Source organism: Cnephaeus nilssonii (genome assembly GCF_951640355.1).
Source record: "Cnephaeus nilssonii genome assembly, chromosome: 3".
Lineage (NCBI taxonomy): Eukaryota > Metazoa > Chordata > Mammalia > Chiroptera > Vespertilionidae > Cnephaeus > Cnephaeus nilssonii.
This window is the reverse complement of record NC_137074.1, coordinates 11,777,403-11,801,409: the sequence shown is the minus strand read 5'-3', so window position 1 is coordinate 11,801,409 and position 24,007 is coordinate 11,777,403. Positions and strand designations below refer to the sequence as shown.

The following is a 24,007-nucleotide window of genomic DNA, read 5'->3' as shown; positions in this document are numbered from 1 at the left end:
TTAGAAACATCGATGAGAGAGAAACATCGATCAGCTGCCTCCTGCACACCTCCTACTGGGTATGTGCCCGCAACCAAGGTACATGCCCTTGACCGGAATCGAACCTGGGACCCTTGAGTCCGCAGGCCGACGCTCTATCCACTGAGCCAAACCGGTTGGGGCTTTTCTTCACGTTTTTGTGAGATTCCTAGAAACAGGTGTTTCCCTTGTGTTCTTAATCTTTTTCTTAACTGGATCGACGAACAAGCGCTGATATGTCATTTGGCGAGACAGAGGGGGAGGAAGAGGCCAATTATTCTACGTACCAGTTTTTGATGATGAACTTCGTACCCCGAGTCGTGGCGGAACTCCGCGTCCATCTTCACCTCAGAGATCTCCTCCGTCTTGATGTTGGTCAGCCCCGAACCTGCGTGGCACCGTAAGCGTGACACCATAATTAAAGCACGCACACAGTCCATTCATTTTCTCTGTGAACAGCAACGCTACAACACCGAGGCCACCGAGACCCTTTCTAGGCCTGAAGCTGGATGAAATGAGTGACTTCTTTCAAGAAAAATGGCACCCTCTCTATAAATCCTTAACCACCACCTATTTTAAACAAAACAATTTTTTTTTAAAGATTAAAGAAATCTGAAGTTAAAGCTTTTACTACCTTTAAGAATATTTTATAATTTTTTTTAAATGGGGAAAAACAGAAGTTAAGCGCTAGCTGGGGGGTTGCAAGGTTTGTTCCTAGAATACGCTGGCTTGTTTGAGGGGCTTATCGGTTGGTGTATTGCATGTGTTTTTTACATGTGCCCATAGTCCTTCAGAAAAAAATAATAAAAGCCTTTAAAAATGAACATTAATTATCTGGTAGAACAAAACTGCTACTTTGAGGCTTTTTTGTTCCGTTAACCAATAAATTATGTTCCTGTATCTATGCAGTGAGGCCTTGTAAAAATCCTATCATTTATTTAGTTAAGCGATTTAGTCAGAGATACAGAGTGTAATTGGCTCACGGGCTGAATAAAGAGCTGTAGCACATAATCTTTGAAAATGCTCCTGTGCGACTGACTTCCTTCTCTACAAATTGCTATGACTCTTTCACCGATGGTCACAATGGATTTCATTTTTCAAATAATAATAATTTGAAGCTTAAAAACAAAAATGCAAAGTCATTTTTTAAAACAAAAAGAGGAAAGTACAAAGCATGAGTTTCTATACTGTAGTATTTCAATATCAAAAGTCAGAATTTTAGGATGAGAAGGCCTTTTAAAATCATGTCCTCTCGGGTGTTCCCAGCCAAGGGCTAACTCTCAGCCCCTGCCTGAACAGAGGGCTAATATATCAGTTCGCTTCCGTTTTCAGACAGAACGGCCTTTCTTACATTACCCCCAAATCAGTTTGTTGTAAGTTCTTTGTTCAGCACATGACAAGCCCAGCCCTGCCTTCTGCGTTACAGTCTTGAACAGATCAGGTGCCCATGGAGAGCCAGTGGGTCCTGCTGATGCTCCTCTTACTCGAGCTACACATTCCCGGTTCCTTCAGCTCCCATGGGACCTAGGCTCTTGTCTGTGTTCTGTCCCTCTTACCACCTTGTCTAAAAGGCCCTCTGAAACTCCTCACAGACCTCGCTGGAACAGAAAAGCACAGTGTCCCAGCATCTGACGCTCTGGTCTAGCAGCACAAACTATGAAGGCACAGAGGATAACTAACTGGACCAGACCTCTGGAACCCACGCTGGTTATAATCAATCACCCATTTCTTGTCCAGTTGCTCAAAGTTTCCATTTCACAGGCTGTCCGGACGGACTCAAGATCGATCTCAATCTACAGCTGGCTTGTAGATTATAACCCTCCCGTCTTTCCCTTCTGCTTGTCGGAACTACATTTTCTTATTCCTACCTTCCCAGGTCTTCTCCTGCTCTCCAGACTCCACAAGGATCATGGAGAACAGCTTTGTGAATTCATGTTCAGGTTCTCTTAGCCTGCAATTTGTCTGGGTCATAATGATTTGGGTAGAGATGGGTGACAGTGTTAAAACAGATCCAAAAATCTGTTGGCACTCCTCTCTTGGACTTGCTTCTAATGAATAAAATATGGCGACAGTGATGATGGGTGGCATCTGAGGCTACGTCGGAAAAGATATTGCAGCTTCCTTTTTATTCTTTCTCTTGGTCTGGGGAAGCCAGCCACCATGTTGTGAGGACATGCAAGCAGCCCTATAAAAAGGTTCACCTGGTGGGGTACTGAGGTCTCCTGTCCACAGCCATGTGGGGGAGCCATCCTGGAAATAGACCCACCAGTCCCAGTCACGTGTCAGTCCTCAGATGACTACAGCACTGGCAGAGGTCACCCATGCAACCCCATTAGAGACCCTGAGTCAGAAGCACCAGCTGAACCCTGCTTAATATCCTGAGCATTACAGTAATTGTAAGAAACTCAATGCTTGTTGTTTTTAAGTGGCTAAGTCATGGGGCTATTTGTTACACAGCTGTAGATAACTAATACAAGGGATTAGTGGTTCTCTATTCTTATTTATTTTCTTGCTTTAAAATTATTAGCACTTTCTCCTAAGTTTCACCTCATTTGGCCTTAATATTTCTGACACTAATTTTTATTGGGCTGTGACACTAACACTCTTTTATTCTTACTGGTTGTATATTTTTATCTTTCCACAAGCACTTTTAAATCTGAGATCTTTGTAGAACAACAGTGATTTCTTTACACCTCATCCTTTTTTTTTTCTGTCACTAGGGTATAGCAATGAAATAGTTAATATTATACTTCTGAGATTTTTAGAAAAGTCTTTTGAATAGTTTTTTCTTTTAGATCTGTGAGACCAAATAATCACATCAAAAAATAAGTTAAAAAAAATGTGCTCCTCACTCAAAAATTTAAAAGCCCACATTATTTCTCAAAGGATACCAAGAATACTTTTGTTCGTAAAAAAATTCAATTTCATGTATCAAATCAGAACAACAGATAATTATAGCTCAATAGTTTAAGAGAGTTTCAGCACAAAGAGCTCTTGCTAGTTCATTTCTGCACAGCATTTATAATCATCTAGTGAAAAGACTTTCTGTACATGAAGCAAATCTCACTAAAAGGGGAGAAAAGTTAATAAGCTTGCACATAGGCAATACCGATGACAATAAGTTGACACTGCGTGCAATAAAACATGATGGGCAGAGTTCAATAAATTGCAGGGACCTCTGTTTACAGGCCCACCAGATGCATCTTCTGGGCTGTGCTGATTTCATTTTACACCCTGGTGTGACTCCAGTTTTCTAAGTCCTGGCCAGTGAGGAGAGTCTGTGTGCATTGGAAGGGAGAGAGGCACAGCCTTCATGACGCCTCTCACGTGGCCTGGGGTCAAGGACCGAGAAGGTGGTAATAAATTACAGTGGAAAGGCTCTCCTCCCGCCCCTGTGAAGAGGCTGCTAATGTATTTTTCTTCTTTATTCTGGTCAAATGGTGTAATTTGTCCTTCGGAGTCTATTTTTCACTGGAAATAAGCCACAGGGAGTAGCTGTAATGGCCAAGAGGCTCAAAAATCACCACTGTGCTCACTACCTGACTCCACATTCTAGATGTTACAGTGCCCTGGTAGTTCAGATGTGAGAGGCAAGGAGAAGTCATTTTCCTCAGCTGTGATTATACAAAAACCCTTTATTACTTGTTTCAGAGTGATAACAGTGACTGTTCAAACACAATGACCTGATATGACAACCCCGGGCGAGGGTTTCTAAGTTTGGAAAATCTAAAGATATAATTTGGTGCCTTAGACTCAAGCATGTAGTCTTATCAAGTGTGGCGAGGGAAGAACCAAAACGAATGCTACAAAACATGGGGAGAAATTGGTCCAGATGCTCGAGAGACTCACTACAAGTATAAAAATACTAGAGGCCCGGTGCACGAAATTCGTGCATGGGGAGGGTCCCTAGGCCTGGCCAGCAATCAGGGCCGATTGGGGTCTTCCAGCTGCCAGCTGGGACCTTCCTTCATTCTGCGCCACCCCCTGGTGGTCAGCGCACGTCATAGTGAGCGGTCAAACTCTCTGTCGGTTGAACTCCTGAGGGCAATTTGCATATTAGCCTTTTATTATATAGGATAGCACACCTGTGCCGTTATGCATACCCAGCAAATACCACTATTCATAAGCATGCCTTAACTAGAATCTTCCTCACTTCTTCTCTGAGCATCCTTTCCAACCCATGACCTTCTTCTATTGGGGGAACCCAAGCCCTACGTTGTATAAGAAAGGCAGCTTGGCCTAAGCTGTGCCCTCCTCTGCAGAGAATTATTTCCCTCTTCTTTGCCAACGGACATGCCTCAGATTGTTCAAGCCCTTCCCATAGCTCACCTCCAGCAACTGCCTGGTTAGCACAGCCTTTGTTAGTGCCCCAGCTGCTCACATCACAGACATCCTGGTTCACCCTGTATGTTCTGTGTATCCCTGCCTCTCTAACTCCATCTCATCTTTCTGAATACACAAATTGTGTGCATCTCTTCAATTCCATTCTGAGCAGGGAACTTATTTAATTTCCTTTGACCTTCCACGGCAGTTAGGGCATCGATCTATGTGAAATATCAAAATGAACTGTTGCTATTGTTACAACAAAGGCGTTACATAGACCTTCTTTCCATCTATATATTACTTCTAATTATTCTCTAGCTCTTCCCTAAAAGCAGAATGTTTTTGTTTGACAATATATGGAAAAGTCTTATTCATGTCACATTTTTCTTTAAGGAAAGAAAAATCATTTGACTTTGGTGGTATTGCCCCTTGCTGGGTATTTCAATAGGAACATATCGGCCCAGCATGCCCAATGTAAGACCTACATACATTTTAATTCACATTTTAATGTTTGTAGATGAAAAGCAGCTCTTCCTTTTAAAAATAAAGCAGGAAATGCCATGAAAAAAAGGCCCAAGGCAAATGGCCAACCTGGGCTGGTTTTGGTTGCGGTTAGAATGAAACTGACCCTCCGCCTTGGGCCCCACCCGTAGGCTGAACAGGATGGAGTGTCGACTGCCGGCTCCCTGACATTCACTTGTGTGGCACCCGCAATAAGGAAGACATTAAAGGGAGCCGAAGCTGTGTCTGACTTACTCTAATTCAAGTTCCTCTGAGAAGCCCTGCAGACGGAGATTCATAAAATCAACGAGATTAGCTGTCAAGATGTCACTCCACTGTCCCTGCTGCCCTGTGCATCGCAGAGCAGAGGCATGAAAGATGCCAGAAGTCAGACTCTGAGTCCTCAGTGACTGGGGTGGGGACAGAAGTGGCCCGAGCCTGCGAGAGGGGCAGAGCGTGCTCCTGGCCCCAGGGCTGACTATGTCTGAACCTGGGGCCTCTGTGTGTTCACATCTTCAACGAGGCTAATTTCCTGTCCGGTGATTATGCACAGGGGCATTATGAGGCTAAGGAACGAAATAAACACGCAAAGGTGCGCATTGTAAGGAGTCAACTCTCGCCAGGACACACAGGTCTGTCCGTTCAGTAACTCCTCTCCTCTTTCTGAGGCTTTGACAACACTGCCTAGGCTCAGATGGGTGAGGCTGAGGGTGGCGTGAACAGCAGGCGTGCACCTGTTGTGGTGTGACATGATTCTTAAAACTAAGTTTGAGACACAGACGTAGACTAAGTACCGAGCAAAGAGTGAACAACCGTTTCTGCTTAGTGCGTGGGGAACTGTAAGAAAGAAGTGTCCGTTTTCGGTGTGAATGGGAATGTTAAGGAGTCTGAGAAAGAAAGGGCTTGTCTGTAAAATTCTGCACGTACAGCCCTTGTACCATTTTAGCCACTCACTGAGAATAACCCAATACAACCCACAAAAGGGGACATGCAAACGTTCCTGGGTTATGGAGATACTCCAATTCTGACCTTTTTAGAAAGTCAGGTCTCCCTGAGGAGCTGGCTGGAGTCTGAGCCCCGTTCAGCTAGCCAAGACTCCTCCCGATTCCCAATGGGAAAGCATGACATGTTCATCGCAGCAACCGACTCGCCCCCAGGCAGGGTCTGCGTCTGCGTGGGTTTCCATCTCCGAGCACAGACAGGCCCTACAGAACCCTCTCCACTTAAAAAAGATTTAGAAAAAGTTGCAAGGCCTCTCTTTTATTGTTTGAAAAGGAAAGCTCAGAAAGAAAGAAAGAAAAAAAACAACATAAGAAATGAAGTGTAAGGAAAAGCAAAGGGGAATTTAAAAAAGTTTGGTTTCCACGTCGTTTCCAACCCTATTTCTCAACATCGGCATTTCAGAGAGGCTAGTAACGAAGAAAGGGGGCGGCGTCTGCTCAAGCTCAAGCGAAAGATGCTGAGGGGCAGGAGGGCCCGGGGCTATACCTGGTCGAGTGGTCAGTCCTCGGTCGGCAGCAGGGCGGGCGTCAACAGGCTCGACTGGGCACAGGAAGCAAGATACACGGAAAGCAAACGAGACAAATCAAGATGGTAAGTCGAGGCTCCTGAACACCGAGCAGGGAAGAGCATGTGCAATACACAAGTTATACAAAAAGGAGCAGCTGGCAGAGAACCACAGCGAGTTAATCCTGAGCATCAGGAGCGGGCGGGGGACCACTTTCAAAGGCTGCTGGCTCCTGGTGCCAATCCCACGCCTTCGTTTTCTCACAAAAAGCACTCACCGGGATGCGCAGAACATCAAAGAGAAGCTGGAGGAGGGGTGTAGGTTTTCCTCTCAGAGTTTACAGCTAGTTTTTTTTTTGTGTGTGTGTGTGTGTGTGTGTTTTATGAGAAATAAAATATATTATACCCAGCCCAGCGGAAAATCTTGAAGATACCTCCTTTTACCACTGCCCAATCTTATCTTATTTTACAGTTAATTAACTACAAAGGACTCCGTCCAATCTCCAGGGGAAATGCAAATATGAACTTATCGGGAGAGAAAGGTTTCCTCACATCACCTGCCCTGGAGTGAATCACATTTGTTCCCGGTGTGAGGGTAAAGAGAGAGAAACCAGAAAGTAAGCCAGCCTGTCTCTGTCTCTCTTTGCAAAAGCCGGTTTCCACGGAAGAGATGACGTGCAGCTGACATGTGCGAAAGGCGGGCATTTCCTCTCGTGTTTGTTGGCTCGCACAATTCCTCCTGCGCCAGAGCTCTGGGTCGGGCCCAAAGGCAACAAACAGTGCAGGCGGCACCAGAGTGCCCACCATTGTTTGCTGCCGGCTGCTGCTTCCAAAGTGCTTCTGATTCCCAGAAATGTGGACTTGAACTTAGACACGGGTCTTCGGAGAAAACGGGCAAGGGAGAGAAACAAAGCTTTCAGGATTAATAAACGGAGAAGGGGCAAATGAAGCCGAGAGAGGGGAAATAAGGCCTGGGGAATAGAAGAGTGGGAAGGTAAGGTGGGGTGAGCAAAGATGTCCATGGGGAGATGAGGTGTGCTTGATGGATCAGCAGTTGAAGACCATACAGTCCAGCTGGTGTGGCTCAATGGTTGAGCATCGACCTAAACCAGGAGGTCAAGGTTTGATTTCCCAGTCAGGGCATACACCCAGGTTGCAGGCTCAACCCCCTGTAGAGGGCATGCAGGAGGCAGCCTATCAATGATTCTCTCTCATGACTGATGTTGTTATGCTTCCCTCCCTCTCCCTTCCTCTCTGAAATAAATAAAAATATATATTAAAAAAAAAAAAAAGACCATCAGCTTACTGATGGGCACATCCCAGGCATGCAAGGAGGGATTATAAACGCAAATCGATTTTGGATGTCACACGTTGTCAGGAACAGTGAGGGGAAAGAAAGCGACAGCATGCCAAGTCTTCAAAATATGAGGAAATCATGTTTCTGAGAATACTAAGACGTTTGGATGAATCCAAAGAGAAAGGTGGTTTGGCGCTTTCTCCTGCCAACAGTGGCATGGTAGAGAACGGACAATGGACGTGATTTGGGGCAAATGGCCACTTCCGAGGCTGTTTCTTCATATGTGAAATAAAAATAATAACACCTGCATTTCTAATTGCAGCGAGAAAGAAAATTAAAACCTGCTTCGGAAACTCGCAAATACTGTAAAGCCACATTTATGAAATGCCCAATTTATGAAATATTCTGTAACAACTATCGCGGTGAGGATGACTCATCTCCAGCGCTTCATTCGAGTATCAGAGGAGACGTACTTCCTTCTGCAACTCACAAATACACCTGAGCGATCTAGTTTCTCTACAGTTCATCTTTCTCCCTCAGCTGCAAGCGCAGAGAGTCGGGGATTTTATTACTCCTCGTAAAATGGAGTTCTCCGAACGATTATTGTACTTTCTGAGTGTCCTCACAAGGGCCCCAGGTGGTGCTTCAGTGGAAGGCAGGAAGGCACCAGAGCCCACTTGCAGAGCTAAGAAGTAACTGAGGGGTGAGCACACAGCTCAGGGTCTCGGGGGGTGGGGGGGGTGGGGTAGGGGGTGGGGTGGGGGGGAAGCAGCCGAGTCTGGGGTTTAAACGCAGCCCGACCAGCTGGCCCAGGCTCAGGGTCCCCTTGAATGCCACCACTTATTTTCTCTGTGATCCCAGGCAAGCCACATTCTCCATGATTCTCTGTTTGTCCCAAGTTAAGTGCGCAGACATGCGAAAGAGCTTTATCAATGATCAGGCACCATTCCACCATTACTTAAGGGAATACTGACAATATCAAGTGTGCAGGGAGAAACGTCCAAAAGGTGTAACCACAAAAAACACTCATCAGTTATTTCTGGGTGAGGAGACCGCTCCTGTAAACTTTTTGAATGTGTAGGGTCTTATTTGCAAACAGTAATAAAACCTTTTCTCTTTTTTTAGGAAGATAAAACAATAATAGTTTTAGTGACTTAATCCCCAGCCTGCTTTCATAGTTTGGGACTGATTCAGTATGAATTAATATGGAAAAAATAAGTAACTCTTGTGTTCAGTGAGCAGACATCAAGACATTTTTAAAAAGATAATTACGGCATCGTTGGGAAAAAACAGAACACGCATCAACAAGACAGAGTACTGCATTATTTTCCAATCTACGACAAACACTCTCTGGTTTTTCAAATGGACTATTCCTCTTTAAGCCAGAAGGTGATATCAATAGAGTGTTCAAAACATTTTATATTGGCTGACCAGTAAATTAAAAACAAGAAACAGATCACCTTAAAGGGTTAAACTAAAACTTAAGCAGAAATAAAGTGTAATTTCTCTGCCTTCAGCAGCTTAGAATCAGAGCCTTCCCTATAAGAGGAGACACAGAATGATTGAAATTCTGGCCTTTTGAGTTCGTTAGTTCTGGCGTTGCTTGTAATAGACCAATTCTAAGCTAAATGCTGCCTCGCAAACCTCCCCGCTCAGCCCAAGGTGATGCAGGAACCAGGAGGAAAGCAGTTTTACACAAAGAGAGGCCTGGAGAGGACCGGCTCTCAGGCTTAATGAAAGCCTTTATTAAATCTCGATTTCCCCGCTGACGGTGATTTGCTCGTTGCTTTTTTTATGGCCAGGGAAAAGCAGAGCAGAGGGAACGTCACTTTGTGATTATATACTAGTACATGCAATCTTACAAGACCTGCCGTGCCTCCTTGAACACGGCCGCATGCTTTCTGGATGTGTTACAGACAAAGAAGCCGACTGCTGGCCACAGGGACTTGCTGGTGGCCACGGCCATCCACACTGATCTTCCTGGCTGGCCAGCTCAGGCAGTCTTGAGAAAGAACACACTCAAGTGCCATTAACACAAACGCATTCAGTCAGATGACTCCATGAGAAAATAGTATTATAAACACCAGCTTCACTTCAGGTTAGCCAGTTCCGCTTTGTGGATTGGAAAAAACACACAATAAAAATCTCTACAGGCAAATCGCAGCTGGTCGAAGAGCCTGAAATATTGGAAAGCTGGGTTTGTGATATGCTTATCTTTTTTTTTTCCTTCTTCAATATAAATTAAAAGAATGCCCGGGTGTCTGACCCTCTCTCTGGACTTCATTGATTGTTCTTAGGAAAAAAACCCACATTTTTGGGAAGTGTTTGAAGTGACGATGATAAGGACTGCATGAACAATGGGAGGAAATCCTTTGAGAATGCTAGGTATTTTCAATAGCTCCGTGTGTGAGCACACGTCTGTAAGATTAACAGGAAACGGCTCCGGAAAGAGGGAGGAAAGGGAGATGAGGACAGAAAGGGTAAGATTTTAGGACTGGATCAGGCTCATTAATCTTAAGGATATACTGATTGGGCCATATAGTGATTATCCTTGATACAAGCTGGTAAAACCTCTCTAATAAGATCCTGGTACTATTTGGGGGTAGGGGGGGGAAGCTACTGCTAAACATGTACTATGTCCCAGGCACTTTGCTAAGAGCTTTACCTTCCATCTCACCATCTCATTTAATGCTCACACCCTAACTTTAGTTAGCATTTCTACTTTTTTTTTTTTTTTTTTGCAGACTAGGAAACAGCAGGAGAGGCTCTGTAACTTGCCCACAACACACAGCAGAGCTGGAATTTAAACTCTGACCCACTTCATTCAGAAGTGGGGGTTGGGGGTGGGGAGCACCATCCTGTGGGATGGTGGGGGATGCGGAGGTGGTTTTGGTTGTCACTAGACTGGAGGAGGGTCGGCACTGCTCGCTTTTAGTAGAGGGGGACTGGGGATGCTAGATGCCGGGCACAGGGCAATGCCACAAATAAACTGTCCTGCGCCCTGTACAATTTCTTATATTCATGATTATGTGAGTCCAGACCTAACTCAGTTTTGTAAACAAGCACGGAGCATTTTTGCACAGTTCTTACTGTAACCTGGGTATTCCAGGAGTTCACCACTGGGTAAAATGAGGGGGGACTGTTTTATTTAGCGCTTTCCCCTGATTACTCACTATGTGAGAAAAACCACATCAGTGCTGCTCCTTGAACCTGAGTCATGCCATCAGCCGGAAGCAGTCTGCATGGAGGCCAGACAACGACCATGCCATTCTTTCATCCAGAAGTCCAGGTGGAACACTTACGTGTTGAAACACTTATTATAAATTAGATCCCTTATAGTGATTTTCCTCCTAAATGTTGTTAGTCCTTTTTATTTTAAGATTCATCCTTAAGAAGCCTTTTCGAAATGTTATAAAAAAGGGTGTTGTATCTGAAAACAGTGAGAACCAGAACTCAAGCTCTGATATTAATTGAAAGTTTCTGCTAAGAAATCTGAAAGAAAGCACATTAGCTAATGTGCAAATCTTGAGACAGAGAAAAATCTTACTTCTCTGCACGATCACAGGCAAAACCACGTAGGCCAATGTGCATCTTCATTTTGACAGCTGCCTTATATTTCCCTTTCTAAATATAAAACTGTGGACCTCTTAAGCAATAATATATTTCCTAAGTGGTTCTCTATCTTTGCCTTTAACCTTTAAGGCAATCTGAAACTTAATGCGCGAGAATAAACATCTGAAGTGAAAACCACTGTGGTTCCTTTCAAACCTCCCTTTATGCAGGCCCCATGGGAATTTCTCTCTTCATCGCCTGTCCGTTTTCTTAGAAAGTGCACATTCTAGGCCACTGTCTCATGAACACAAATTGAATCTTGTGCTTTCATTCCAAAAGCAACAAAATACCTCTCAATAAGCAAGTATTTTTATTTATTTTTAATTTTTTTAATTTTTCTCAATGTCTCCCCATTCACAATTCAGACCAGACAAAGAGCCTGAGCTGAGGTGTATATGGGGCAGGTTTACTCTGCCTCCTATTTCTGTACAGTCAGTGTAAGCACACAGCCTGTGGTAAGCACCAAGAGGCCAATAAGCAAGTATTTTTAAAAGTTCATACCCCCCTGCAGGACATTAGAGAGCTGTATATACACATCAGCATGCTCTTGTTCCAACTGGGCCTCTTACCTTCGTTTTCTGTATTGGCTGGCACAGAGTCAACCCCAAAAGGATGCCAGGGCTGGAGCTCGTCCAGGCTGAAATCTCCATTCACGGGCAGAAGCTCCACGGTGGTTTTGGTTTCGGTCAAAGACGGCATGAGCGCATCATTCCCATAACTGATTCTCGGCTCACTGATCATGTTGGCCAAGACATCATCCGAGTAGTTCTGCTCTTTCTGCAGCAGCTCATCTGAAACGGGACAAAGTCATGATCTCATTGAGAGCTGGGGGTTGGTACCATCATCACGTCCATTTTACAGATGTGAAAACGGAGGCACATGGTAGTGAAGCCACTTGTGCAAAGTCTTAGCTAGCAAGCGCCCACGGTGTGCTGTGAGCCCAGGGAGAATGGCTTAGATCCGGGCTGATGCCCCTTCCAGTGGCGAAAGACCTCGAGAGCTAACTTGCCATTTCCTCCTCTGAGCGATTCTCCCAGTAAACTGTCATCACCGGACACCAACAGCGTGCTCTGGTGATGTGCTAGCCGTGGAGTTGTGGTAATATGCCAGGACAAGCCAAAGGACACACACAGCCAGTGAATCCCTAGTCTTTCCCTGAACACATGTAATGACCAGAGTAGCCGAACAGCTGGGCAGCCTGCTCCGTTCTCAAGCAGCTCTCATAGTTTTGCCTTGAACAAGTTCTGTCTTCCCTAAAGGCTCCCCTGCTGCTGCTGCCTGATGTTCTACGGCGACAGAGAAACAGGCCCCTTGCCCTCTGGCTGTGGCCTTGGACCCATGAAGGTCTGCTCCATCCTCCTCTTCCCAGGGCTAAACATCCCGCCCTCCCAACGGGTCTCCTGTGATCTCGAAGCAAACATCCTGCCTTCATCCTCCCTCGGCTGCTTCTCTTTTCAAAAAATGCTACCAGGTACCCCTTTATCAAAGGGACTAAACAAATTCTACTTTAAGGAACATAATCGACTTGGCTGAAGTTCGTGTAGACTAGCAAAAACTCACAAATTACACATTTCAGTATTGAAATGCATTTTTATAGAAAAAAGAGCTTGGAATGAATATAACCTTGTATCAACTGTAACTAGTGCTTTTAAAACAGGGCATCGCAAGGATGTGAATCTCCTATTAGGTTGCCAAAGATTCATCAGGATTTCCTGTGTGACATATTTTAAAAAAATTACACTCACAAATAGCACGTGTGCTATCAATATTAATCAGAATTTCATTTTCCAATCATCCCTCCATCAAGAGTTTACTGTATTATATATTTCAAATCAGTCAATGGTTACTATTTTTGTTGTAGAAAATAAACTCAGGATTTAAATTTGGTTTGTAATATTTTACTATCATCCTTCACCTTCTCTTTTACATCGACAGAAAAGTTATCTGAAAAATTAAAATTCCGTTCAAATATATCTATTAAAACAATTTCACAGAATAGAATTAAAGCACGAGATTAATATCCTTGTAGGGAGCTGGTTTTATTGCAAGCTATTATTTTAAGTGATAAAATCCCAAGCAAATCAGTTCCTTTGAAGTCTAATTTGAGTTATAACAGGTATCTGTCCACTGTGGACCCTTCTAAAATTCAGTGTTTGATGCTTGCAGTGATCGTTCCCACACAGATAAAAGGCTCCATTAGATTTCTTCCAACTTTTTCATGTCTCGCAGAGTCACAGGTAATGGCCAATAACCTAGCCAGCACAGGCTTTAATAAATTAAATGGGCATTTATTTTATATAAATCTTATGCTTGTGACTGTTAAACACGTAAAATACTAAAGAAGGACCTTCTAGAATAATTATTGGTGCTTCCACGTTCATGCCGAGAGGGATAAACCAGGATCTGCTTTCGGCTCCATCCGGCACCATGTTGTTCTTGGTGCCTTTGTGGCATTATCATAACCTCCCCTCCTTCTCCAGTTGGCAGTGTTTTCTCTTTGTCTTACCTACACAGTACTACGCTCGTTTTTTGTGACTTCTCTGAATAACTCTTCTTGCTCCTCGTTTTCTACTGTCTTCATCTCTATAATATTTTTCTTGTACCTCTTTCTGCAATTCTTTAGAAATCTCATTTACTCTGAAACTCTAAGGATCCTCCCTTTGGATGATTCGGAAAGGTATTTCCCCAGCACTGACCTCTCCCTCCCTCTCTAGTTTTTATATTTCTAACAGTTTGCTAGATCTGTTAACTTACACCATCCAGGAAAGGATGCACAAAACTGCGTTCAAGGCCCCATTTCTAACTGTGGCAGAACCATTCTACCAGCCACATGTGTGGAACCTTCAGAATAATCTGTGACTCTATTTATATCACGCACAACTCCTTTTGATTACATTTCTGGATTCTCTTATCCATCTCCCACCCCCCTTCTCCACTGGCCACCTTGGGCCATCATTACTGTTTGCCTGGATAATTGTGATGTTCTCCTCATTGCTGCCCTACTCTAAGTTGTATCCTTCTTGGTTCCCCAGACCTTTCCCTGATATTGAGAAATGGCTCCTCCCATTTCAGTGGTAATGTATATTTGGTTTTTCTTAGTCGAGTTCCTAAAACCCTTGGAATTTAAGTGGTGAGAGCTGTAAAGGTGTCTTTTGTTATGTTAATGGGATGACTTTTTTTTTTTTTGGGGGGGGAAGTCCCTGGGTCACTTAAGGTGTGAGGCTGGTCACCAGAAGAACAACCATGTGATTAGAAGGTTGTAATTTTCAGTCCCATCTTCCAGACCTCCAGGGAGAGGAGAGGGACTGGAGATTGAGTTCAATCACCAATGGCCAATGATTTAATCAATTATGCCCAAGTACTGAAACCTCCATACAATCCCCAAAGGCAGGGTTGGGAGAGATTCTAGGTGGCGAACAAACACAGAGATGCAGGGACAGTGATGCCCTGCAGAGGGCATGGAAGCTCAGTGCCCTTTCTCCACACCTTACCCTATGCATCGCTTCCATCTGGCTGTTCCTGAGTTATATCCTTTTATAATAAACTGGTGATCTAGTAAGCAAAATGTTTCTCTGTGTTTTGTGAGCCATTCTAGAGGAATAGAACCCGAGGAGATGGGAAGAACCTCTCGTTTATAGCTGGTCATCAGAAGCCCAGGTGACAATCAGGACTTGCCATTGACTATGGTGGGGAGAATGGGGGTGGCGGGTGGGGGAGCAGTCTTGTGGGCCTGAGCCCTTAACCTAGTGTTAGTGGGAACTAATACTATCTCCAGACAGACAGTGTCAGAATTGGGTTGAAGCGTAGGACACTCAGCTGATATCGGAGAATTACTTGGTGTTTTGAGGGGGAAATCCTGTACATGGAACTGGTGTCAGAATCGTACCATCACACCTCTCTCAGACTCAGCATCCTAGAAGTCTTGGATTATTCCCCAACTGGACCATGCATTCCCATCATGACACCTCTGTTCTCTGTTCCTGCTACCCGAGAAGCCCATCTCTGCTTATCTAGAGAGTATGAACTCTCTCAAGACCACCTCGAACATCCCCATCCTCCAAGATTTCCCTCAACAACTTTATGGGACAGGCATTCTTAGCTTCATGGGACAGGAGCCAGGCTGGGAGACGTGAATGAATCTCTTCAAGATCCCACAGCCTGTAGGCATCAGTGTTGGCATCCAAGTCCTGGGCTGCACAACACCAGCCTCCCCGCATGGAGCCCCTACCTCTCCGGCCTCCACAGTACCACACACAAGAGGGCTCACTCTGAGTTGCATCAATGGAATGCGCATTTACTGAGTAAAGGGAAAAACTAGGCAATATAAGCACAGCTCTGTCCCATAACGTCTTCCACTCTTACTACAGGGTTGCAAGCCGACTTAAACACTAGCCCCGTGGAATGATTATTGCTTTTGTCCCCTCAAATAGGCATTTCCCAGGCATGGGAAGGACTGTGCCCACTGCAGCCATGGACGTGAAGAGGTGGAGTAGGCAATTGTCACAGTGGAAAATCTTACATCTGCACTTCCTAAAACATCCAGGGCATTTCGGGTGGCAGCAAATCAACAAATCGGAGGGCAGCCTTTTCTCTTTTATCTCTTATACAATTGGCAGGAAATTTCCTCCAAATGACTATTCAAATGCTCAGCCCCACAATGGTTAATTTTCCTGGATTATTATTATATTCATGTTCAGAAAATGACAGAAGGAGATATTCAAGAAATGTCATTTTTTTTTTTTTTGGCAGAGTGAAAAGCATTTACGTTTTTATTTTTGGTACAAAGTAGCGGAAATCCACATTCCCATGTCAATTAAACACAAGAGATTCAGAAACCACCACCTCTGGTGATCTTATGTGGAACAAAGAAAGTCAGTGTGGTGTTAAGGGACAAAAAGAGGGGCGGGGGGAAATGATGGATTTCTGTGAGCTGGGGTAGGATTCAATTTTGGACAGTCCAGAGCAGCCAGCTACCTCTTGATATTATTAAGGGCTCACGACTATACCGGTGGCTAACACGATTGGCACTGGGCAATTCTGCCTGTGATAAAAAAAAAAAAAATCCAGAGCCAAATATGATTATGTCATTGCTCATTCTGAGTGGGACTTCATCTTTGAGTTCCGTGGTGAGACTAATCGCACAGAAACCACACTTCTATGTGGGTGGCCCTGATGGATTATCTTTTCCCCTGAATTAATGCAATATTTTATTAAAATGCTTTGATGGCATATATTGGGGATTTCCAAAGCTTTTAAGCATCTGCATTTGCCAACTGCCGTGTTACCTCTGGAGTCAAATATTTTCTTCCCTTAATACCCAGACACATGAGCTCTGCAATTAAAACTGGAAGTATGTAACTGAGTTCCATGATGGTAATATTTAATCTACAGTTTAAACAATAGCAGAAATATTTAATTTCAAATACTAAACATCCAGCAAAAACCCCCATCAGCTTGCCCTTCCGAAAATGTGTTGAGGATGTATAGTAAAGAGAACAAAACAAAAATGCCTCACCACTCAGCAGTCACTGTAAATATTTAAAAAATATTTTAAAGAAACGAACATCAAAAGAAACACCCCATAGCCATGTCATCATGGTCAAATGACTAAAATGTTTTGTTTTTGTAGAAGCAACAGACTTGCATGATCTTGGGAAGAAACAGCCTCATCAAAGAGCTGCTCAACGGGAAACAGATGAATTCTAATAGTCTTCTCTTAATCATTCATCTGCCACAAAAGCCCCTCCCCAAAATTGAACTGCCACATTTTAGGATTCAAGGAAATAAAGTTTACCAACATTACATCGGTTCTCTTTTACAAGCTTCCGTTGTGATGACTGGCCTACCTCTCCCATCCTTTAACCACATTCGGGGTGGAGAGGACAATTTCTTAATCGGAAAGGAGGTTGGGCCTCAGCCTTGGCCCGGGCCAAGCACAGCTGGCAAAGCGCCGACGTGGGGACCGGTGTGAGCCCCAGGTCCCCTGGGCTTGCTGCTTTTTCTTTTGTATGAGATTGAAGCGGCATCGCTCCTATTAATTTCTTCCATTTTCTGGTTCTTCTGGTTCCCAGTACAAAAGTATGTATTTATCAGCAGCCTTTCCCCAAAACGGAGATTTCCTTTCAACCTTATCTAACAGGGGATTCTTATATGACCAATTCTTGTCTTTTAATAAATATTTACTTATGTATCTGAAAGGACCGGAGATTGCACCTCTGTACAAAGTACGCTCCCCTCCCACCCCCTGCCCCCCAACTGCCACAGCTGCATTGGAAGTATTTATAAAAGGGATGTAATTTTTTCCCTATCTCGAAGCTCTACTATAAATCTGTCATCCATTCTAGGCATTTTGCCCACACCAGCACCGAGATTGGATTTAATTTTTCCATCACAGTTCTGTGCATGTCTGATCCACGGCTCAGCATAGAACTGCCACACTGTTCATTGTATTTTACACCCATGGCCTAGAAGCAGGGGAGGCCTAATTCCGTGGGCCTCCCCTGGGAGGGGTGGCAGGCAGAATCTCAGATCCCTCCCAGGACCAGGGACACGGACTCTGGCAAAGGATCCCCAGGCAACTCTTAAGCACATTCTGGTCTGACCACAAGTTGTACAAAGGCATCACTACACAAGGGCCTCAGCTATCCTCCCCCCGCCCCCCCTTCATAGAAAACAGGCCTCAAACCAAAACAAGGTGTGAACAAGGAGTGCAGCCAAGAAACAACAGTGCCATAAGATTGATAAAAAGAATTTGATAATTAAAAATTAACTCATTTTAAGATTAAAAAAAAAGAAAAAAGAAACAACAGTGCCATAAAAAACGTTACTCCGAAATCTCTCAGAGCCATGCTTGTAGAAGCCAACCCCTTGAAACCATCTTTCACAGGACATTTCTGAACCAGAAAGCCACAGGGGAGGAAGGACTACTTATGAATTTCCGTGTTTGCCAGACCATTTGTCAGGAAGTGACCTGGGAGCCAGAGCAGGGAAGTGTTCAGGAAGCGTGTCAGTGTCGTTCAGATGTCGAGAGAAAGAACATTCGTAAGTGTAGAGGGCACTTCGTGCTCCCCCCTCCTGAAGACCAGCCCTCGCTGTGAGCACACTTACTTCTAGGCATGGACTGACCTTGTAGTTCAACGGAGCAGCCTGTTGGAAGTGCTGATTTGGGGAGAACTTTTGAGGTGATTATTGTACATTAGGATGTTTCAATTGGTGGGAGGGCTCTCCTGTGATGGAACTGTCATGCTAGGACAGCTTTGTTGGAAGCGGTTATAGGGTTAAGTCTCGGACTGACCTGCTGGCAAAGTCGCAAACAAGTCCCAGCTTGGAGGGCACAGTCCTCTAAGCATAATTAAGCTTGATCTTGTAACTGCTCCCTGGATCTTTCCTGGGTAGCTAGTGGGCTGTGGGAGGGGCAGCAAGTGCTGCCAAAACAAGTGAAACTTACAAGAACATTGTAAATTACCTTGTTTGCCCCTGACTATAAATAAAGCATCAGCTTTGCAGTCTGGACCTGTTCTGTGGCCTCAGCAAGGCACAGAAGATCCACCTAGACCCAGCTTGTTCTCATGTCTGTCTTTTTCTTCATCCTTCACCGCCCTCCCTCAGGCTCACGAACCCTTGGCTGTGCTGGCGCTGCCCAAGCTTGATAGCATGAGATCACCCGCACCTGCAACATGTTCTGTGGCCTTTTTCATATCCACTAGCTCATTGGACATCCACTACAGTCTTTATGGTGGACTGCCACCCTCATTGGCAGTTGAGCAAAGTGTGTTATCCATCTTGAGAAACGCATTTAACCTTTTGCACTCGGATGTCGAGTGTGACTCGACAGGGTTAGCATCGGTAGCAGGAATCGAGAAAAAAGCAAGCGAGTGCAAAGGGTTAAAGTTATCAAGTTGGCAAAACTGAGATTTGAACCCAAATATCCCGACTCTCAGTGCAACCTTCTCACCATTCCATGAAAAATCCCACTTCCTGGAGAACACGGCTATTTAACCTGATTTGTAACCAATATCATATAAACGTACACACACCTATCTTCACAAGCACCCTGCTTTGCATACATTTTTTGGGACAGGTTTAGAAAGTGATGAATGCAATGGTGTTTTTTTTCTTCCTGTGAGGAAACCAAAGTTAAGAGCCTTTAGCCATCGTCCAAAGTCACAGCACTTCTGGATGGTAGAGCAAAGCTGGAAAGCCAGGGCATGCCCACTCGTACAACCCTGAGCTGCTCCCTTATGGAGGCCGGGCCTTCCTCATGGCTTCCATTTTGTCAGCTCACCCTCAACAGCAGGTCCCCTCCGAACACCTATCTCCTTTTGACTCCCTCTCCGGATGATGAGCACAGATAGGATAGCTACACGACCTGTCATTAGGTTTCCCCAATTTGAAGTCAAATTTAAGATAATTTAGATGCCTTTAGGGTTTTGAGTTATTTATGTATTTATTTAATCTCACCTGAGAATATTTTTTCCATCGATTTTTAGAGAGAGTGGAAGGAAAGGCGGACGGAGGGGGAGAGAGAGAGAGAGAGAGAGAGAGAGAGAGAGATCGACTGATTGCCTCTGCCACACTTCCTGACCAGGTTGGGAATGAACTTGCAACTCAGGTATGTGCCCTTGACCAGGAATCGAACCTGTGACCCTTCCGTTCGTAGGCTGATGCTCTAACCACTGAGAACACTGGCCAGGGCTGGTCTTGAGTTATTCAAATGGTTGATTCTGCATGCTCAGCACCCCAAATATCCCTTTGCTTTATTTTAATTAATTAATTACCGTATTTTCCGGCGTATAAGACGACTTTTTAACCGAGGAAAATCTTCTCAAAAGTTGGGGGTCATCTTATACGCTGGGTGTCATCTTATAGGGCGGGTATATCCCAAACTCTATATTTTAACTGGAAAACTTGGGGGTCGTCTTATACGCCGGAAAATACGGTAATTTTTTTGTTAATTTATTTTTGTCTTTTTCCAAATATCCCTTTGCATCAGGGGTGTAGGGACTAGACAACCTCAGTGGAAACAGAGGCCTGTATGGTGCCGCCACGTTTCCCAACTCGGGGAAAAAAATTTATAAGACATCATCTTATCCCAGAGCAATGCTGCTCCACAAATCTAGTTTTTATTGCAACCTGCAGAAAACTGGGCCAGTCCTCTTATTTTTAGCCACGCTATCAATCTTGGAAATCTCTTACGGCCTTAAAATTCAGCCTCCACGTCTGAATGTGGGTTTATCTTTCTTTCGGAGTTCCTTGGACACGGATTGTAAATGGAGCATGCTTTACCCACTTAGGACAACAAAGTGTCCCCGGAGGGGATGCAAAAACGCTCGGCATCACTGTGAGAAGATCCCTCATCGCCAGTGACATTTTCCTGAAGTATCACTTGCCCAGCGTAAGACCGAGAGCTCAGAAAAAGTCCCTTTTCATTTAAGATAAATTTCCCCTGGACTTTTAAACATCGTAGATCAAACAACTCAGTTCTACCAATGGCATCAAGTCAGAAATCAAGATAAAAGTCAGGCAGCCCCCCCCCCCCCCCCCGGCACCTCAAAACAGATGAAAGGGCTCCTTCTTCGTGTTTACTCCTGGACCCTGTGCCCCCGTCCCGATCCTATTTCTGGCTACCCCGGGAGTCCGGCTCTGCCTGGGCAGTCGGGGTCCTAAGCAGTCGCGAGGGGAGCACTCCTCTAAAGGTCACACCAGAGCCCAAGTTTATTTATTATAGAAAGAATTCCTGAACGCATGCCGAGTTGAGGTTATATTCACACATACAAATCGAAGTCCTTGTTTTGAGGAAACACATACTGAAGAATTTAGGTATAGAGGGCCAATGTGTCTGCAAGTTACTTTCAAAACCAGGAATTTCATGTCATATTTTCAGAACTTTGCTTTACGCCTGGAATTGTTTTAAAATAAAAAGTTCATGCCCTGGCTGGTTTGGCTCGGTGGATAGAGTGTCGGCCTGAAGATCAAAGGGTCCTGGGTTTGATTCCGGTCAAGGGCATGTACCTTGATTGCAGGCTCCTCCCAGGCCCGGGTCCTGGTCGAGGCTCCTGCAGGAGGCAACCAACAGATGAACGGATGTGTTTCTCTCACATTGATGTTTCTCTCTGTCTTTCTCTCTCTTACTCTCCCTAAAAAAAACAAAACAAAACAAAACAAAAAACCCAATGGAAAAATATCGTCGGGTGAGGATTAACCAAAAAAACACCACGAAAAGTTCAGTCCAGTGAAGCTAAAATTGTAGCGCCAACTTTAACCTGTACTTATCTGGATTTTTCCTCTCATCAGCCGATATAGTGAACACGCATATATGATCATTAACATAAGCAGATATAAACTATGTGTCCTATACAAACTAAAAAAAAAAGGAAAAATGAATGTGATTTTTATGCCTCCTGACTCTTACACATAAGGCAATTCTTTCATGTGGTTTTCAACCCAGGAAACAGTGGTCTCTTCACAGGCTAGAGGAAAAACCGGCTGGACATGTGTGCTTTCATGGCTAAGCTCAAGGAGTTTCAAACTAATCAGGATCATGTGGCATTCTCTCTGCAAACACGTCTTCAAGAGCTTAACCCTGCGGCGTAAGCCAGGGCTTCTGTGCGATTCCACTTTTAATGCAAACCTAACAGTTGGTACTAATTGCAAGAGGAACATAAATTCTGTGCAAAAGAGGTAGAAAACAAAAGAAATAAGAATGATTCACCTGCAATTCCACCACCAGAGAAAATCGAGAGCCGTTTTGAAAAACAGTTTTATCCTCTACAGAACTGTTAGTTCATCTCTTCCCATCATCGCTTTATGGCCTAAGGTTTATGACTGCGGTCAGTGAGAGTAAACGCGGCGAGGTTACTAAGGACGCAGAGGCCCTGGGACTGCAAGTATCAGGTCTGAGGACGCAGAGATGGAATCGTGAGGATGGGTTTTTCTCCTATTTCATTCCCCAGCACATATTTTTCCATTTTCTGGTGGGTTGTTCTGCAGAGTGGGTATAGTTCTTTGTTTGTTTGTTTTTACTTCTAATTAAGTTCTCAGATATAGAGTAAATGGGAAAACAAAATAAAATCTGAGGTTTGCACTACCTGGGTCAACATCACATTTCATTTTTCAAAAACTGCCGATGCTTTTAGTGAGCACATGAAAGCAAAAGCAGGGAGATTATTGCTTTTTACAATTATTTTTAATCCTCATGTGAGGATATATTTTTTATTGATTTTTTAGAGAGAGAGGAAGGGGAAAGAGAGAGACATTATTTGGTTGCCTCTTATATGCAGCTCGATGAGGATGGAACATGCAACCTAGGTATGTGTCCTGACTGGCAATTGAACCTGTAACCTTTTGGTGGATGGGATGACCCTCCAACTAACTGAGCCACCCAGCCAGGGCGAGGAAGATTATTTTTGAAAAATACGTGTGCTGACCAGCAGGGGGTGGCACAGAACGAAGGAAGGTTCCGGCCTGCAGTCAGAAGGCCCCGATTGGCCCTGATCACCGGCCAGGCCTAGGGACCCTATCTGTGCACAAATTTTGTGCACCAGGCTTCTAGTATTTTAATAAAGGCAAAGTCGTTCGGGGGCCTTTATATAATCTGAGTCCATCCTTTTCTGGAGCCTTCACTGCTGGTGTTGGGGTGTCTGGGCATCAATCCATGTCTCCTTTCTCACCCGAGCTCTGCTCCTAATCAAGAGAGAGCAGGTAGAGATGAAAGCATCACCTTTATTTCTGATAAAGGCCAGGCCCTTACTAGGCCACGTGCTGCTTTCTTTGGGGAGTGAGTCACGCACAGGGCACATGGCCTGTAGCTGCATGTAGACTGGATTTCAGCTTCCCCGTGTACCCTCAGTTGCATCCGAAGAGGGAGGGAGTCTGAGGGGTGCCTCTACAGCTTGGTCCTGTCCAACCTGCACACTGTAAGTGCTGGTCCTTCTGATCAGCACCCTTTCCCAAACGTGTGAGAGTCTATGTTACCTGGGTAACAGATATCCTGGGGCGGACCCAAGGAAACCAAAGGAATGGGAAACAGTGTCTCTCCCAAAGCCAGCAATCATTCTCTGCTGTGAAGAAAGTGCATTCCAATGGATTCATCTGGTAAATGCTTAATTGACGGACTTAATCTTTAGAAGGATGTATTGCTTAGCAAAGCCTGTTAGCTGATGGTAGAAAGTGAAATTGTCAACATCCATACTTAGTTAATTTCACTCCAAGAGCCTAAAGATTTATGCTGATAATTATAATAAGGGGACGAGGTAAGTATGAATAAGACCAGGACAAGTATAAACATATAAATATATACATGTCACAAGGGAGGGCTTGCCTGTTCTTGTAGCCATCACAGCATGTTTGTATACATGCTAGCTCATGGGAAATGTTCATTTCTGCAGATTTAAAGAACACACACCAGCCCTCTCTGCTCTTCTGCACACTGGCCTGTTCGTGTTTACTTTAACACAAAACTTGCTCTGCAGCGCACAATTCTGCAAGAGCAACGGTCCTTCCTCTTCTGCATTAGCTGATTTATGTTATCACTTAACAATGCAGGGGAAATTGAAGCCTGGTGACGGAAAGTGCTTGGCATCTGGGGCTTGGAGATGGATGGAGAGTGTCTGCCTTCAGGGGAGCATTAATAGTGCAGGAGTGGGAGGCTGAAAGGACTCACTTTAAGGAAAATAATCTGGAGCCAAGAAAAACAAAACCATTTTCTCATTAATTAATGAGCTCATTCATTCATTCAATGGTTCAGAAATC

General features: G+C 44.4%; 1 protein-coding gene across 6 annotated transcripts in view; it reads right to left on the bottom strand.

The window, feature by feature from the left end:
- The window catches only part of APP (amyloid beta precursor protein), a 223,589-nt gene that overhangs the window by 13,700 nt on the left and 185,882 nt on the right, over positions 1–24,007 (bottom strand). For 3 of the 6 annotated variants that reach the window (XM_079766781.1, XM_079766777.1, XM_079766779.1), the window contains 3 exons: positions 11,827–12,048; positions 6,331–6,384; positions 306–406 (listed from right to left, as the gene is read on the bottom strand). In XM_079766781.1, the coding sequence (XP_079622907.1) occupies positions 306–406; positions 6,331–6,384; positions 11,827–12,048 (377 nt within the window). The remainder of the gene's footprint in view (positions 1–305; positions 407–6,330; positions 6,385–11,826; positions 12,049–24,007) is intronic. The other 3 variants (XM_079766782.1, XM_079766778.1, XM_079766780.1) reach the window with 1 other exon arrangement.